Source organism: Mobula birostris, chromosome 5, assembly GCF_030028105.1.
Source record: "Mobula birostris isolate sMobBir1 chromosome 5, sMobBir1.hap1, whole genome shotgun sequence".
Taxonomy (NCBI): domain Eukaryota; kingdom Metazoa; phylum Chordata; class Chondrichthyes; order Myliobatiformes; family Myliobatidae; genus Mobula; species Mobula birostris.
The window spans coordinates 6,229,115-6,244,272 of NC_092374.1; the positions used below are offsets into that span (position 1 = coordinate 6,229,115).

General features: G+C 41.3%; 1 protein-coding gene across 3 annotated transcripts in view; it reads left to right on the forward strand.

Moving 5' to 3' along the window:
- Positions 1 to 15,158, forward strand: part of paip1 (poly(A) binding protein interacting protein 1) — a 64,528-nt gene that overhangs the window by 20,430 nt on the left and 28,940 nt on the right. For 2 of the 3 annotated variants that reach the window (XM_072257533.1, XM_072257531.1), the window contains exons 4-5: positions 8,864 to 8,923; positions 12,452 to 12,652. In XM_072257533.1, the coding sequence (XP_072113634.1) occupies positions 8,864 to 8,923; positions 12,452 to 12,652 (261 nt within the window). The remainder of the gene's footprint in view (positions 1 to 8,863; positions 8,924 to 12,451; positions 12,653 to 15,158) is intronic. The other variant, XM_072257532.1, reaches the window with a different exon arrangement.

Sequence of the window (15,158 nt, forward strand, 5' to 3'; positions counted from 1 at the left end):
AGATGGAAGTTGCGACAATGCAGACATTGTTGTAGTTCAGAATTAGACCAATGGAAAAAAAGAAAAAGCACCCCCACCCACTACCCAAGAACCCTAAAACTAAGCCAAGAAAGGCCAGAAAGCTAGCTAACACTAAATCTACCCCCATTTCTCCAGAAGGCGGCTCCCAAATATATGTTGGTAAAAAGGCCACCTAAAAAAAAATACACTATAACCGCGAAAAAAAACCATAGACTTAACAAATACAGTAAAATAAAATACCTTAGTACTATAATCACTAACATGCTAATAAAATAAAAAAAGAAGAGGTACCAATACATATTATTCAATGTAAAATATTTGTAAGGGGGAACAGTTAAGTGTAAAAAGAAGGCGTATCCGGCAAAAAAAAGTATTATGGGAAGAAGAACTCAAAAAGATAGTGCGGTTAAAAAAAACAAAGGTATAATGGAAAGAAGAAAACAAAGCGCCATCATGGTTATGCCACGGGGAGGGAAAAAAACATAGTATTCCCCCACATACAATATTAAAAAAAATATAGAAAGTAACCGATAACAACAGTAAGATTAAGTATAAAGAATAGCAACACTACCGATCAAAACTAGAAGTCTTATACTTATAAAGGTCAATCTTCAAAAATGAGTCGTATGAGTAATAGAATTTGAAAAAATAACAAAAAGCCGAAGCCAATATCACAAGGATCCTATATTAATTAAACTGTGGCGGCTGATTCAAGTTCTTCCAGAAAGCTTCAAGCTGCACTTGTAGAGTTGAAAAAAAGTCGCTGGCTGTTCGGAGGAGAAATTCTTAAGCGGACAGGGTACAGTAACGCTGGTTTAAGATCTTTTTGGCAGCATTCCGTCATCAGAGGTTTGAAAGCCAATCGTGCTCTCATTAATTCAGGGCTGAAGTCCTCATACAGTCGGAATTGATGGTTTTCAAATTTAATCATTCCCTGCCGTCGGGCTGCTCATAGTTCCGCCTCCTTCTTCTACCACCCATTGTTTTCAGGGCTATGATGTCAATGCTTCCCCTCCCCCACCCCTTTGTCTTTCAGATTACTGGTCTATCAACTGACGCTACAAGCCTTCTTCAAATCCTTCCCCATCTTTCATTCTTCAGTCCTGACGAAGGGTTCCGGCCCGAAACGTCGACTCACCGTTTCTGACTGATGCTGCCCGACCTGCTGAGTTCATCCAGCGTACTGAAAGTGTTGATAGGATGCAAAACTGGGCTAAGAAGTGGCAGAGGGAGTTCAACCCAGATAAGTGTGAGGTGGTTCATTTTGGTAGGTCAAATATGGCAGAATATAGTATTAATGGTAAGGCTCTTGACAGTGTGGAGGGTTAGAGATATCTTGGGGTCTGAGTCCATATGACATTCAAAGCTGCTACGCAGATTGACTCTGTGGTTAAGAAGGCATACGGTGCATTGGCCTTCATCAACCGTGGGATTGAGTTTAGGAGCCGAGAGGTAATGTTACAGCTATATAGTTCCCTGGAGTATCATCTTCAGTTCTGGCTGCCTCACTACAGGAAGGATGTGGAAACCATAGAAAGGGTACAGAGGAGGTTAACAAGGATGTTGTCTGGATTGGGGAGCATGGCCTATGAGAATAGGTTGAGTGAACTCTGCCTTTTCTCCTTGGAGTGAGAGAGGATGAGAGGTGACCTGATAGAGGTGTATAAGATGCTGAGAGGCATTGATTGTGTGGATAGTCAGTGGCTTTTTTCCAGGGCTGAAATCGCTAGCATGAGAGGGCACAGTTTTAAGGTGCTTGGAAGTAGGTACAGAGGAGGTGTCAAGAGTAAGTTTTTTATGCAGAAAGTGGTGAGTGTGTGGAATGGGCTGCCAGCTACGGTGGTGGAGGCAGATACGATAGGGCCTTTTAAGAGACTCCTGGATAGGTACATGGAGCGTAGAAAAATAGAGGGCTCTGGGTAACCCTAGGTAATTTCTAAAGTAAGTACATGTTCAGCTCAGCATTGTGGGCTGAAAGGCCTGTGTTGTGCTGTAGGTTTTCTATTTCTCTATGGAGAGCATGTTTCCTCCGGTGGGGGTATCCAGAACTGGAGGGCGTGGCCTCAGAATTGAGAGGTGACCTTTTCTAACAGAGCTAAGAAGGATTTTATTTAGCCAGAGAGTAGTGAATCTGTGGGACGTTGTGCCAAGTCCGTGCATATATTTAAGATAGAAGTTGATCATTTCCTGATCTGTCAGGACATCAAAGGATATGGGGAGAAGGCAGGTGTATGGGGTTGAGTCGGGTCCGGGATCAGCCATGTTAGAATGATGGAGCAGACTCGATGGGCTGAATGGCCTAATTGAGCTCCTATGACTTATTGTCTTATATCTAAGTATTGAAAATTCACACAAATAAATATGTATGCAGTATATTTCTATATCATTCTGGTTAATTGGGACACATCAGGACCAGTATAATTTGGCCTAATGAAATGGCTGTCACAATTAGGCAAAGTTTCATGGAAATAGTTAAAAAGTTATATAAAAAAATAGAAAAGCTAACAGATTCAGTAAATACACTAGGTGCTGATATAAGCCTAGATGAGATCAAGAAGGTGATCTCTTCCCTCCCCAGTAATAAGGCAGCGGGTCCAGATGGTTTTAGCATGGAATTCTTCAAAGTATTTGGTCCAAAACTGTCACCTCTGCTCTTATGAATGTTGAATCAGTCTAGGATAGCTTCCAGATTGCCACCCACTTCATGTAAAGCCAATGTTTCTCTGATTCCAAAAGCAGACCGTCATCCCAAGGTGGTTCATCATATCGCCCCATTTCGCTACTGCCCATTGAAACCAAAATTCTTGGGAAATTCCTGACCAATAGGTTAAAAGAATGCATTTGTTCTATTATTCATCCAGATCAAATTGGCTTTATGCCAGGTAGACATATGTATTTTAATTTGCATTGTCTTTTCAATATTTTATATACAAAACATGCAGAAGAGGCTGTAGTCATTCCATTAGATGCACAACGTGCGTTTGACCAAGTGGAATGGCCATATATGATGTTTGCACTTAAGAAATTTGGATTTGGACCATCTTTCATTAAATGGATTGAGATAATTTATTCACACTCATCTGCTTCTATTATCACTAATCAGAATATTTCCTCCCATTTTGCAATTCATCGTGGGACTCGTCAAGGCTGCCCCCCTTCTCCGTTTTTGTTTGCAGTTATCATTGAGCCACTGGCTGTTAGCATCAGACAGGACCCTTTGATATCTCCCATTGATATGCATGGACATAAACATCACCTTTCGTTATATGCTGACGATGCCCTTTTATGTATCTCCAGCCCACAAACATCAATACCCGCCCTTCTGATTATAACTTGTTCTGTATTTCATATAGGTTCCTAAGGTTGTCAAGCCGAGGGGTGGTAGTGGGGACAAGCTCCCACTACCTAAAAGTGCTCCTCACGGCATGCGCCTCAAATAGCCTCTGACAACCAAGTCCAACTCCTGGCCTTCTCGTGTGGCTTAGCCTCTAAGCCCGGCGGAACTGTTTCTACTGACAGGAGAAGGGGCGAAGGCGGGTCCTGGCGCCTTAAAACCAGTGCTTCAGGTAGATGGAGCTCGTCAGCCAGGGAAGGCAGTCCATTTCAAACCTCCGCTGCCTTGCGGCCATACCCACTTACGGGAAAGGCTTCGGGAGTAAACCCTGAGGACAAATCTGGAGCTGGAGTCCCTAAGGCAGTCCGACGTTGCCTTCAACCTCGTTCTGGCAACTCCTGCGACGACATTGGTGCCAAGCTGTATCGGCCCTTGCCCTTCCCTTGGACAACATCGGTATCGTGGAGAGGGGAGACTTGCAACATGGGCAACTGCCGGTCTTCCATACAACCTTGCCTAGGCCTGCGCCCTGGAGAGGAGAAGCAAGACTTTCCAGGCGCAGATTCATGGTCTCGCGAGACTAATGGATGCCACCAATTTCATATGACAATTTGTTGCTCAGTTTTCGTATTCAAAAATTTTTTTAATTATTTATTTTATTTGTATTTATTACAAACACAAAAAAAAATACAGCACGTCCACAAAAAACCACAACCATAACAAAATCAAATTAAATATTGAGCAGCAAAAAGGAGAAAAATATAAAGGCAAAAATAAACATACACAGCAGAGGTGCACCGCACCAAAAAACCTCAGTCCTCACCCCATAAGAAAGTCCAATACAGGGCCCCATATCCTTTCAAAGATGTCTCCTCTGTCCTCATTACATAGTCTCAATCTCTCCAAATGTAAAGTATTTGCCAGTTCTCTCAGCCACAGATCGCAGAGAGTCAATTTTCCACATTTGCAGGAGTAACTTCTTAGCAATCACCCTTCCAAATAATACAGCCATTTTTTCATACACATTGGCTGAAGATAGGGAGCTTGTTGCTCCAAGGATGGCTATGAGCGGGTCTGGTTCCCACCGCTTCCCAAAAGCCTCATGAGAAACAGTGAAAGATACTTTTCCAGTATGCATAAAGCTTACAACATGACCAGAATGAATGTGACAAGTTACTGTTCACAGATTTACATCTATTACAAACTGGTGAAACATTAGGGTAGAAACTGTAACTTTTCTTTGGAGTAATGGAGTCTATGTATTGTTTTAAACTGTGTAAGTCTGTGTCTGACGTTAACCGAATAATCATGTATACTCTTTAAGCACTCATCCCAGATCCACCCATGCCTGTTTAAAACCCGCAGTATTCACCCGAGCTCCATTGTGTAGGATCTGATAAAAATAGGACACCGCACTACGAGTAACAGGATCAAATTTATTTATTGCCTCCAGGAACTCGTTTGTCTAAAACTTCGAAGTTGGGTATATATTTCCTAACATAATCTCAAATTTGTAAATATCTAAAAAAAACTAGATGCAGGGATGTTGTAAACTGCTTGTAACTGCGCAAATGAGGCAAAGTTTCCATTAATGTATAGGTCACCTATGCTACAGATGCCTCTCTGTTTCCAGGTTAAAAAAAACGGTATCATTCAGGCCAGGCAAAAAGGAATGATTGTCACAAATCAGAGTGTCAATATAAGTTTTTGGGTCCTTAATGTGTAGTTGAATCTGCTTCCAAATTCTTATAGTGCTGCCGACCACGAAGCTGTTACTAAAATGTGACTTATTAACTGCAGTGGGGCTACTAAGGAGAGCTGGTAAGGAAGTCTTCTTACAAAGCATTCTCTCTATGAGTAACCACACTGGGCACGAGTCTGAGGTAGAGGGTGGGCCTTTTTTCCACCATGCAAGAATGGATAGGTGGGCAGCCCAGTAATACATTTTAACGTTCAGTAGGGCAAAACCACCTGCTTCCTTGGGCTTTGACAAGTGTTTTTTAGTAATTCTAATGGCTTTGTAATTCCAATTGAAGGGTATAATAATTGAATCCAATTGCTTAAAATATGACAGAGGAATAAAACATGAATTTGACTAGAAAAGATGAAGAAATCGTGGCAGTACAATCATCTTGATTGCGCTAACCCTCCTCACCAAAGAAATTGGAAGGGTTTTCCAAAAGTCAATATTTGCGTTTAACCTGCTCAACTTTGTTTCGCCAATTCACTTGCAAAAGATCATCTGGTTTTTTTGTAATAGTCACACCAAGATAGGAAAAATTATCGTGAGTTATTTAAAGGGAATGGACTGTAAATATGCTGTATTAACCACTGCAGTGACTGGCATTAGTTCACTCTTATCCCAATTAATAGAGAAACCTGAGGAACTACCAAAATTCAAAATAAAAAACAGAATTATAAAATCACTGCATTTTCAATGGACATCCATCAGCCCAAATGGATAACACAACAGAAGCACGTGCAATTGACACTATTTAAAAGCTGTTCACTGTTAGCATGGTGTAGTCTGTAACAGCCACACAAGTGACTGACACTAGTTAGAAGCTGTTTGGTAACAGTCTCCTGTCCCAAGTAAGCTGCATAGTTTCTCAAATATGCAAAAGGAGTACCTGCTATTTTCATGATTAGTGTTTGTTCTTTAACAGTCAGCATAGTTTCCTTCAGGGAAAATTCTGCCTGATGAACCTGTTGGAATTCTTTGAGGAGATTACAAGTAGAACAGATAAAGGGGATGCAGTGAATGTTGTATATTTGGACTTTCAGAAGGCCTTTGATAAGGTGCCACACATGAGGCTGCTTACCAAGTTAAGAGCCCATGGTATTACAGGAAAGTTACAGGCATGGTTAGACCATTGGCTGATTGGTAGGAGGCAGTGAGTGGGAATAAGGGGATCCTTTTCTGATTGGCTGCCAGTGACTAGTGGTGTTACGTCGATGTTCTTTTTACGCTGTATATAAATGATTTGAATTGAATTGACTTTATTTCTTACATCCTTCACATACATGAGGAGTAAAAATCTTTGTTACATCGCCATCTAGATGTGCCATGTGCAATCATAATTGCTTAAAAAAATTATAAATAGAACAGTCAATGTAATATAGAGTACACTCAAATCAGCGTGAGTTCATCAGTCTGAGGCCTGGTGGAAGAAGCCGTCCCAGAGCCTGTTGGTTCTGGCTTTTATGCTGCGGTACTGTTTCCCGGATGGTGGTAGCTGGAATAGATTGTGGTTGGGATGGCTTGGGACCCCAATGATCCTACAGGCACTTTTTACACACCTATCCTTGTAAACATCCTGAATCATGGGTAGTTCACAACTATAGATGCACTGGGCTGCCCATACCACTCTCTGCAGAGTTCTGCAATTAAGGGAGATACAGTTCCCATACCAGGCAGTGATGTAGACAGTCAGGATGCTCGCAATTGTGCCCCTGTGGAAAGTTCTTAGGATTTGGGGGCCCATACCAAACTTACTCAACTGTCTAAGGTGAAAGAGGCGCTGTTGTGCCTTTTTTTTTTACCACACAACTTGTGTGCAGACCACGTGAGGTCCTTAGTGATGTGGATGCCGAGGACTTGAAGCTGTTTACCCTCTTAACCCCAGCTCCTTTGTTTTTATGACATTGAGGGAGAGGTTGTATTTTTGACACCACTGTGTCAGAGAGATGACTTCTTCCCTGTAGGCCACCTCGTTATTGTTTGACATAAGGCCAATCAGTGTACTGTCGTCGGCAAATTTAATTAGCAGATTGGAGCTGTGGGTGGTGATACAGTCATGGGTATACAGGGAGTAAAGGAGGGGACTCAGTACGCAGTCCTGAGGGGTTCCTGTATTGAGAGCTAGAGGGTTGGAGGTGAGGGAGCCCACCCTTACATCCTGCTGGTGATCTGACAGCAAGTCCAGGATCCAGCTGCACAAGGTAGGGTCAAGGCCAAGCTCTCTGAGCTTCCTGTCAAGCATGGATGGAACTGTGTCGTTGAATGCTGAACTGTAGTCCAAGAACAGCATTCTCACATAAGCATCCTTCTCCGGATGTGTAAGGACGGTTATGTAGAGCAGTGGCTATTGTGTCATCTGTCAATGGGTTGTGTTGGTAGGTGAATTGTAGGGGGTCCAGTTTAGGTGGTAGCAAGCTGCAGATGTAATCTTTGACCAGCCTCTCAAAGCATTTGCTTATTGTTGAGGTGAGTGTGACAGGACGCCAGTCGTTCAGGTATGTTACCTTGGTCTTTTTTGGTACAGGGACAATGGTGGATAATTTGAAGCAGGAGGGCACTCTTGACTGGGAGAGGGAGAGATTTAAAATGATTTGGATGATGGAATAGATTGTTTTGTTGCCAAGTTTGCAAAAGATTGGTGGAGGGGAAGGTAGTGTTGACGAAACAGGTAGGATGCAGAAGGACTTAGACAGATTAGGAGAATGACCAAGAGAGTGACAAATGAAATACAATGTTGGAAAATGACCTTAAACTTTGGTAGTAGAAATAAATATTCGGACTGTTTTCTAAATGGGGAGAAAATCGAAGAATCTGAGATGCAGAGGGACTTGGGAGTCCTTGTGCGGAACACCCTGAAGGTTAAATTGCAGGTTGCGTTGGTGGAGAGGAGGCAAATGCAATGTAAGCATTCATTTCAAGAGGTCTAGAATACAAGAGCAAGAGGGTGATGCTGAGGCTTAATAAGGCACTGGTGAGGCCTCACCTTGAGTATTGTGAAGAGGTTAGGGCTCTTTGCTTAAGGAAAGATGTGCTGGTATTGGAGAGGGTCCAGAGGAGTTTCACAAGATGATTCCAGGAATGAAAGGGTTTTCATACGAGGAATGTTTGGTTCTGGGTCTGTACTCGCTGGAATTCAGAAGGATGAGGGGAGATCTCATTGAAACCTTTCGAATGTTGAAAGGCCTAGACAGAGTAGATGTGGAAAGGATGTTTCCCCATGGTGGGAGAGTCTAGGACAAGAGCACACAGCCTCAGGATAGAGGGGTGCCCTTTCAAAACAGATACAGAGAAATTTCTTTAGCCAAAGGGTGATGAATTTGTGGAATTTGTTGCCACATGCAGCTGTGGAGGACAGATCGTTGGGTGTATTTAAGGCAGAGGTTGATAGGTTCCTGATTGGACATGGCATCGAAGGTTACAGATAAAAGGCCAGGAACTGGGGTTGAGGAGAAGAAAAAAGGATCAGCCATAATTGAATGGCGGAGCAGACTCGATGGGCCAGATGGCCTAATTCTGCTCATATGTCTTATGGTCAAAGAGTTGTCTTAAATAAGAAGCTGTCCTGATTAACTGATGGCCAATTAACTGGAATACACTGTGTATGAAAGATCTACATATGGTTCTCTTGGGATGAAATTGAAGTACAAAGATCGTACATGTTTCATGATATATTCACGTTTATAATAAAGTCATCATATGAAGCCAGTTCCCTCATGTTCAGTAACCACTCCACTGATCTTGTTAATGTCTGTTTCTTTTTCCTTCAGCACCCTGTGATTGACAGTGTCTCTGCTGATGTCATGCCACCATCCTCGCACTTTAATGAGGTAACTCCTTCCAGTCAATTCTCAGCAACACAATTATCCCAGCTGTTTCTGGCATCTCCAGTCCAGAATGTTTGAAACCACAGTGAACAAAACGGTTCTGAATTGTCATATTGCTTATTTCTTGCCAACTTTCAGTGGCAAAAATCGCTGCTTTTTGAACAAACACATGCAAATGAAGCTATTTAAAAATTGATCACTGTAAGCACAGTATAGTGTCTAACAGCCATGTAAGTTCACGTGGGTGATGCTAGTTAGAAACTGTTTGGCAATCGTCTCCTGTTCCAATTAAGCAGAATATATGTGTGTGTGTGTGTGTGTGTGTATGTATATGTATATATATATATATTCTATTCTGATACAGATGTTTGTCTAGATTTTCCCGGCAGTGATGTATTAGGATCTTTAACAGATGGGGTGAGAACCCTTCTTATCAGGACAGTGCCGTCCTTCCCCACAAGAGCCTTTGTTGTTGTGTGGATGTGGGTATGAAACTTGCTGTTTTCTGACTCAAAGTCTGAAATTTGGCAATTGTGTTCACGGAGCAGAAGTGCCCCCAAAATGACTTCTTTTCAACGTAACGTTTTACACATATACATAAGCCCATCACCCCTACTGGGCCAACAGCAGCTCACCACTGCCCTCTGTCCTGGACCAGTCTTTCAAATTGTCCCCAGGTGTAGCCCATCTTCAAAGACCCTTTTTCTCCCAGGGACGAGGTCTTTGGAGCCGGGCTTGGGACTGTCCATGGCGGAGTTAAATGTTATGACGCTATTTAATTATCTAGCTATGTTTGAAGGATAGATCTCAAAGCCACTACCTGCTGTCCTGATTGACAATTCTAAATATAAAGAGCCACAGAATGATTTTGACTGGTTATGTTGATTGGGACAAGTTTATTAATGTTTCAACTGCTGTTTGGTTTCCCCTGGCCCTTCCCCTTTAATTTCTTGATGCTGTTAGCTGGATTATGGCAGGGTAGAATTAATGGGCTGAATGGTATACTTCTGCTCCTGTATCTAACGGGCTTATGGCAAGGCCATGACATTGTTGATTATGATGTCAAGAGTCCATTTTATTATTCAAGATATTCCCCTGTTAGTGACAGAGTCTGTGCGGTCTGTACAATGCTATGACTGTAAATGAACAAATTCAGCATACACCCAGTGTACAACGCATTTGACAATTGCATCCTCTACATCTTCATTTTCATTGTAACATTTAGGATGATTATCAATAACCTACAAATTCATTGTAGTTTCTAACTCATCGAAGTAGTGAAATCATTTCATTTTCACTCCTGCCAGTTTCTGGCATCTCCAAACCTGAATGCTTGAAACTACAGTGAATAAAACAGTTCTGAATTTTCGTATCGCTTATTTCTCACCAGCTATCGGTGACAAAAATCACTGCTCTTTAATTAGAGAAACGTGCAACAGATGCTATTTAAAAACTGTTTGCTCTAAGTACAGTGTAGTGTTTAATGGCTGCTCAAGTGCACACAAATGAAGCTAGTTAGAAACTGTTCGGCAACAGTCTTCTGTCCCAGTTGAGCAGCATAGAGTCCCAGATGAATTAAGACAATCTCAGCAATTTTCTTTATTAACTTTTGTTTTTTAAAAGTTGTCCCAAATAAACCGATGGCCCAATTAACGGGGATCCACTGTACTTTGCCATGGATTCGACTTTGTATTTATATCAGGAACCTTTATCTATCTACAGTGGCATGCAGAAGTCTGGGCACCCCGGTCAAAATTTCTGTTACTGTGAATAGCTGAGCGAGTAAAAGATGAACTGATTTCCAAAAGGCATAAAGTTAAAGATGACACATTTCTTTAGTATTTTAAGCAAGAAAACTTTTTTATTTCCATCTTTTACAGTTTCAAAATAACAAAAAAGGAAAAGGGCCCAAAGCAAAAGTTTGGGCATCCTGCATTGCAATACTTAGTAACACCCCCTTTGGCAAGTATTCTATTTTAACTTCATCAGTCCACAGGACTTGTTTCTAAAATACATCAGGCTTGTTTAGATGTTCCTTTGAACCTTTTGAATAGAACTTTTTGGCCGCAATGAGCAAAGGTATGTTTGGAGAAAAAAGGATGCAGAATTTCATGAAAAGAACCCCTCTCCAACTGTTAAGCACAGGGCTGGATCGATCATGCTTTGGGCTTGTGTTGCAGCCAGTGGCACGGGAAACATTTACTGCTAGAGGGAAGAATGGATTCAATTAAATACCAGCAAATTCTGGAAGCAAACATCACACCGTCTGTAAAAAAGCCAAAGATAAAAAGAGAATGGTGTCTACAACAGGGTAATGAACCTAAACACACCTCAAAATCCACAATGGACTACCTCAAGAGGTGCAAGCTGAAGGTTTTGCCATGGTCCTCAGTCCCCTGACCTAAACATGATCAAGAATCTCTGGATAGACCTCAAAAGAGCAGTTCATGCAAGAAACCCCAAGAATCTCACAAAGCTAGGAGCCTTTTGCAAGGAAGAATGGGCGGAAACCCCTCAAGCAAGAATTGAAAGTCTCTTAGCTGGCTACAAAAAGTATTTACAAGCTGTGATACTTGCCAAAGCGGTGTTACTAAGTACTGCCATGAAGGGTGCCCAAACTTTTGCTTCGGTCCCTTTTCCTTTTTTGCTATTTTGAAACTGTAAAAGATGGAAATAAAAAAGTTTTCTTGCTTGAAATATTAAAGAAATGTGTCATCTTTAACTTTATGCCTTTTGGAAATCAGTTCATCTTTTACTCGCTCAGCTATTCACAGTAACAGAAATTTTGACTGGGGTGCCCAAACTTTTGCATGCCACTGTATATATGAATGTAACGCTCAGGGCTATCGGCTCGTGTTTGTCTAAGGGAAACCCCATCCGCCCGCCAAACGGTGTCTCACGTTTACGTAGTTGCTGTGTAATGCACCCTGGTACAAACTCTCACATAAAATATCAGATACCACACAATGTACGATTTACAGATTACACTTTATAGATCTTACTGGAACTATGTAATTGATAGAGATACAATATAAAAGGAAAGTAAAAGGCGCCAAACTTATCAGAGTTCAACCACTTTGTGCACAACCGTTGGAGCTCAATTAACGGGGTCTTCTTTCCACCATTCGATCTCCTCTGACCTCCTCGACCCGCCGCCTGGGACCAACCACGGTGGTCACCAGAGCGCGTCCAGCACGTCCTTCCTCTTCGGTTCTCCTCCCGAAAAGCCCGCGCACTGACTCAGGTTCCCACACATACAGATAGAATAACATAGCTTCCATTGGTGAGTTCCTCTGTTATCTATAACTATAACCCAAACATTTCAGCTGCAGAGAACATTACCTCATAGCTAACATTGCAAAGAAGCCATTTCATTATAACACTTCAGAGAAGCTATTTTATAATTAGCAGTTAACAGTTAACATTACAGTTAATATTACTGAGAACCCTACAAAAAAAAACACAAAGCAGTGGGAATATTGAATCCTTGGGTGAATTCTGATGTACGATTCTGCTGGTCTCCCCTGAAAGGTAGTGCCAGATGAGTCCTACGTGGATTTTGACGTATTACCTGACCTCACACTATCCGACTATCTCCAAGATTTCTTGAGTCTTTTGACCTCTCACCCTGGGAGCTTTGAACTGGAGATTGTGCATTTCACCGAAATGATGAACAGCTGTGTCAACACAGATGAGGCACTACAAGAAGTGGTGGAGATAATCTACCAGCAGGTAGGAATGTGGGTGTGTGTGTGTAAAAGTAACCGGGGTGGTTGGTGTGGGTTGGGGGGGTGTCTTAAAGTTGAATCATTAATTCCTTATTGTCTTTGCTACTTGTAGTTTCATCATTCGTTTAAAAGAAATCTTAATTACAAAACTTTCTACTTATGGAGACTAAACCAGAATCTGTAAAGGCAAGTACTTATTACCGCTCAACCATCAGGCTCTTGAATCAGAGTGAATAATTCCACATCCTATGCAATCACTTTCAAGGATTTTACAACTCATGCTCTCAAGTTTATTTTTTATTCATTATGTTTGTATTTGCACATCTTTTTCTCTTTTTCACATTGGTTGATTATCTGTTTGTCATTGATTCTATTGTGTTTCTTGTATTTACTGTGAATGCCCACAAGAAAATGAAGCTCAGGGTAACATATGGTGACATAGAGTGCAAGAAAAAGTTTGTGAGCCCTTTGCAATTACCTGGTTTTCTGCATTAACTACTCATAAAATGTGGTCTGATCTTCATCTAAGTCACAATAATAGACAAACACAATCTGCCTAAACTAATAGCACAAACAATTGTACTTTTCATGTCTTTATTGAACACATTGTTTAATCTTTCACAGTCCAAGCTAGAAAAAGTATGTGAACCCTTCTGTTTAATAACTGGTAGAATCTCGTGTAGCAACCTCTACCAAACGTTTCCTGTAGCTGATCAGGCTTTCACAACAATGAGGAGGAATCTTAGACCATTTCTCCATACAAAACTGTTTCAGTTCATCAATATTTCTGAGATACCTTGCATGACCAGTCCCACAGCATCTCATTTGGGTTAAGGTCTGAACTCTGACTTGGCCATGCTAAAACACAAATTTTCTTCTTTTTAAACCATTCTGTTGTTAATTTACTTTTGTGTTTCAGATCATTGTCTTGTTGCATCACCCAACTTCTATTAAGCTTCAGGTGACAGACTGCTACCCTGACATACTCCTGTAAAATGTCTAGATACAAGTTTGAATTCATTGTTCCCTCAACGATTGCAAACTGTCTAGGCCCTGAGGCAGCAAAGCAGCCCCAAACCATGATGCTCCTTCCACCATGCTTCACAGTTGGGATGAGGTTTTGGTGTGGGTGTGCAGTGTTCTTTTTCCACCAAACGTAGCAATGTACATTTCTGCCAAAAAGTTCAACTTTTGTCTCATCTGTCCACAGAACATTGTTCCAGAAGTGTTAGAGAACATTCAGGTGGTCTTTTGCAAACTTGAGATGTGCAGCAATGTTATTTTTTTGGAGAGCAGTGGTTTCTTCCATGGTGTCCTTCCATGAACACCATTCTTGTTCAGTGTTTTTCTTATAGTGGACACATGAACAGAGACTTCAGCAAGCTCTAGAGATTTCTGCAGGTCTTTTGCTGTTGCCCTTGGGTTCTTTTTCACCTTCTTCAACATTGCACGTGGTGTGACCTTTGCAGGATGCCCACTCCTGGGAGGGTAGCAACAGTACTAATAGTACAAACAGTCCATTTGTAGAACATTTCTCTTACTGTGGACTGATGAACACTCAGGTTTTTAGAAATGCTTTTGTAGCCTTTTCTAGCTTCATGCATCTCTACAGTTATTCTAAGATCCTCTGAAAGTAGTTTTGATTGAGGCATGGTGCACGTAAACAGATCTTTGTTGAGGAGAGCAGGCCTGGTGTGCCTTTTTTATAGGGCAGGGCACCTCTACAACCCAATCTCATCTCATAGATTGGAACACCCGACTCCAAATAGCTTTTGTAGAAGGCATTACCCCAGAAGTTCACATACTTTTCTGAACCTCGGCTGTGATTGTTTAAATGGTGTACTCAATATTGACGAGAAGAAGTACAATTGTTTGTGTATTATTAGTTTAGGCAAATTGTGTTTGTCTATTAATGTGATTTGGATGATGATCAGACCACATTTTATGAGTAATGAATGCAGAAAATCAAATAATTGCAAAGGGTTCACAAACTTTCTTCCAACTGTTTACGTACTTGGATAGTAAGAAGAATTCAAGAGAAAATCTTTACCAGTGGAAATTGTAATTTTGTAGAATGCCTTGTATGCACAAATAGATGTGATGGTTGGCATAGATATGATGGGTCAAAAGGTCTGTTTCTACGCTACACAACTTTGACTCTGAGTAACTATAATAAAATTTTTGCATTATAACTGGACTGTTGGAAGATGTTTTCCGTTGTCTGAATGAACTGTTGCAGTGCAAGAGTTCCTCAAAGCCCTGTCCTTGTCCTAATTATTTTCCACTGGGTAAAGATTTTTCTTTGAATTCTGATTATTACTTTGCAGTTATAGTTCCTGGTCCATAGAACATCGAGCTTTGAACATTGAGGAGTACAGCATAGGAATAGGCTCTTTGGCCCACAGTGTTAATTAAATTGGTAATCAAATTGCCAGCTAAACTCACAATGTCCATATCCCTCTATTTTTCTCACTTTCATATGCTTATCTAAACATCTCTTAAAAGCCTCT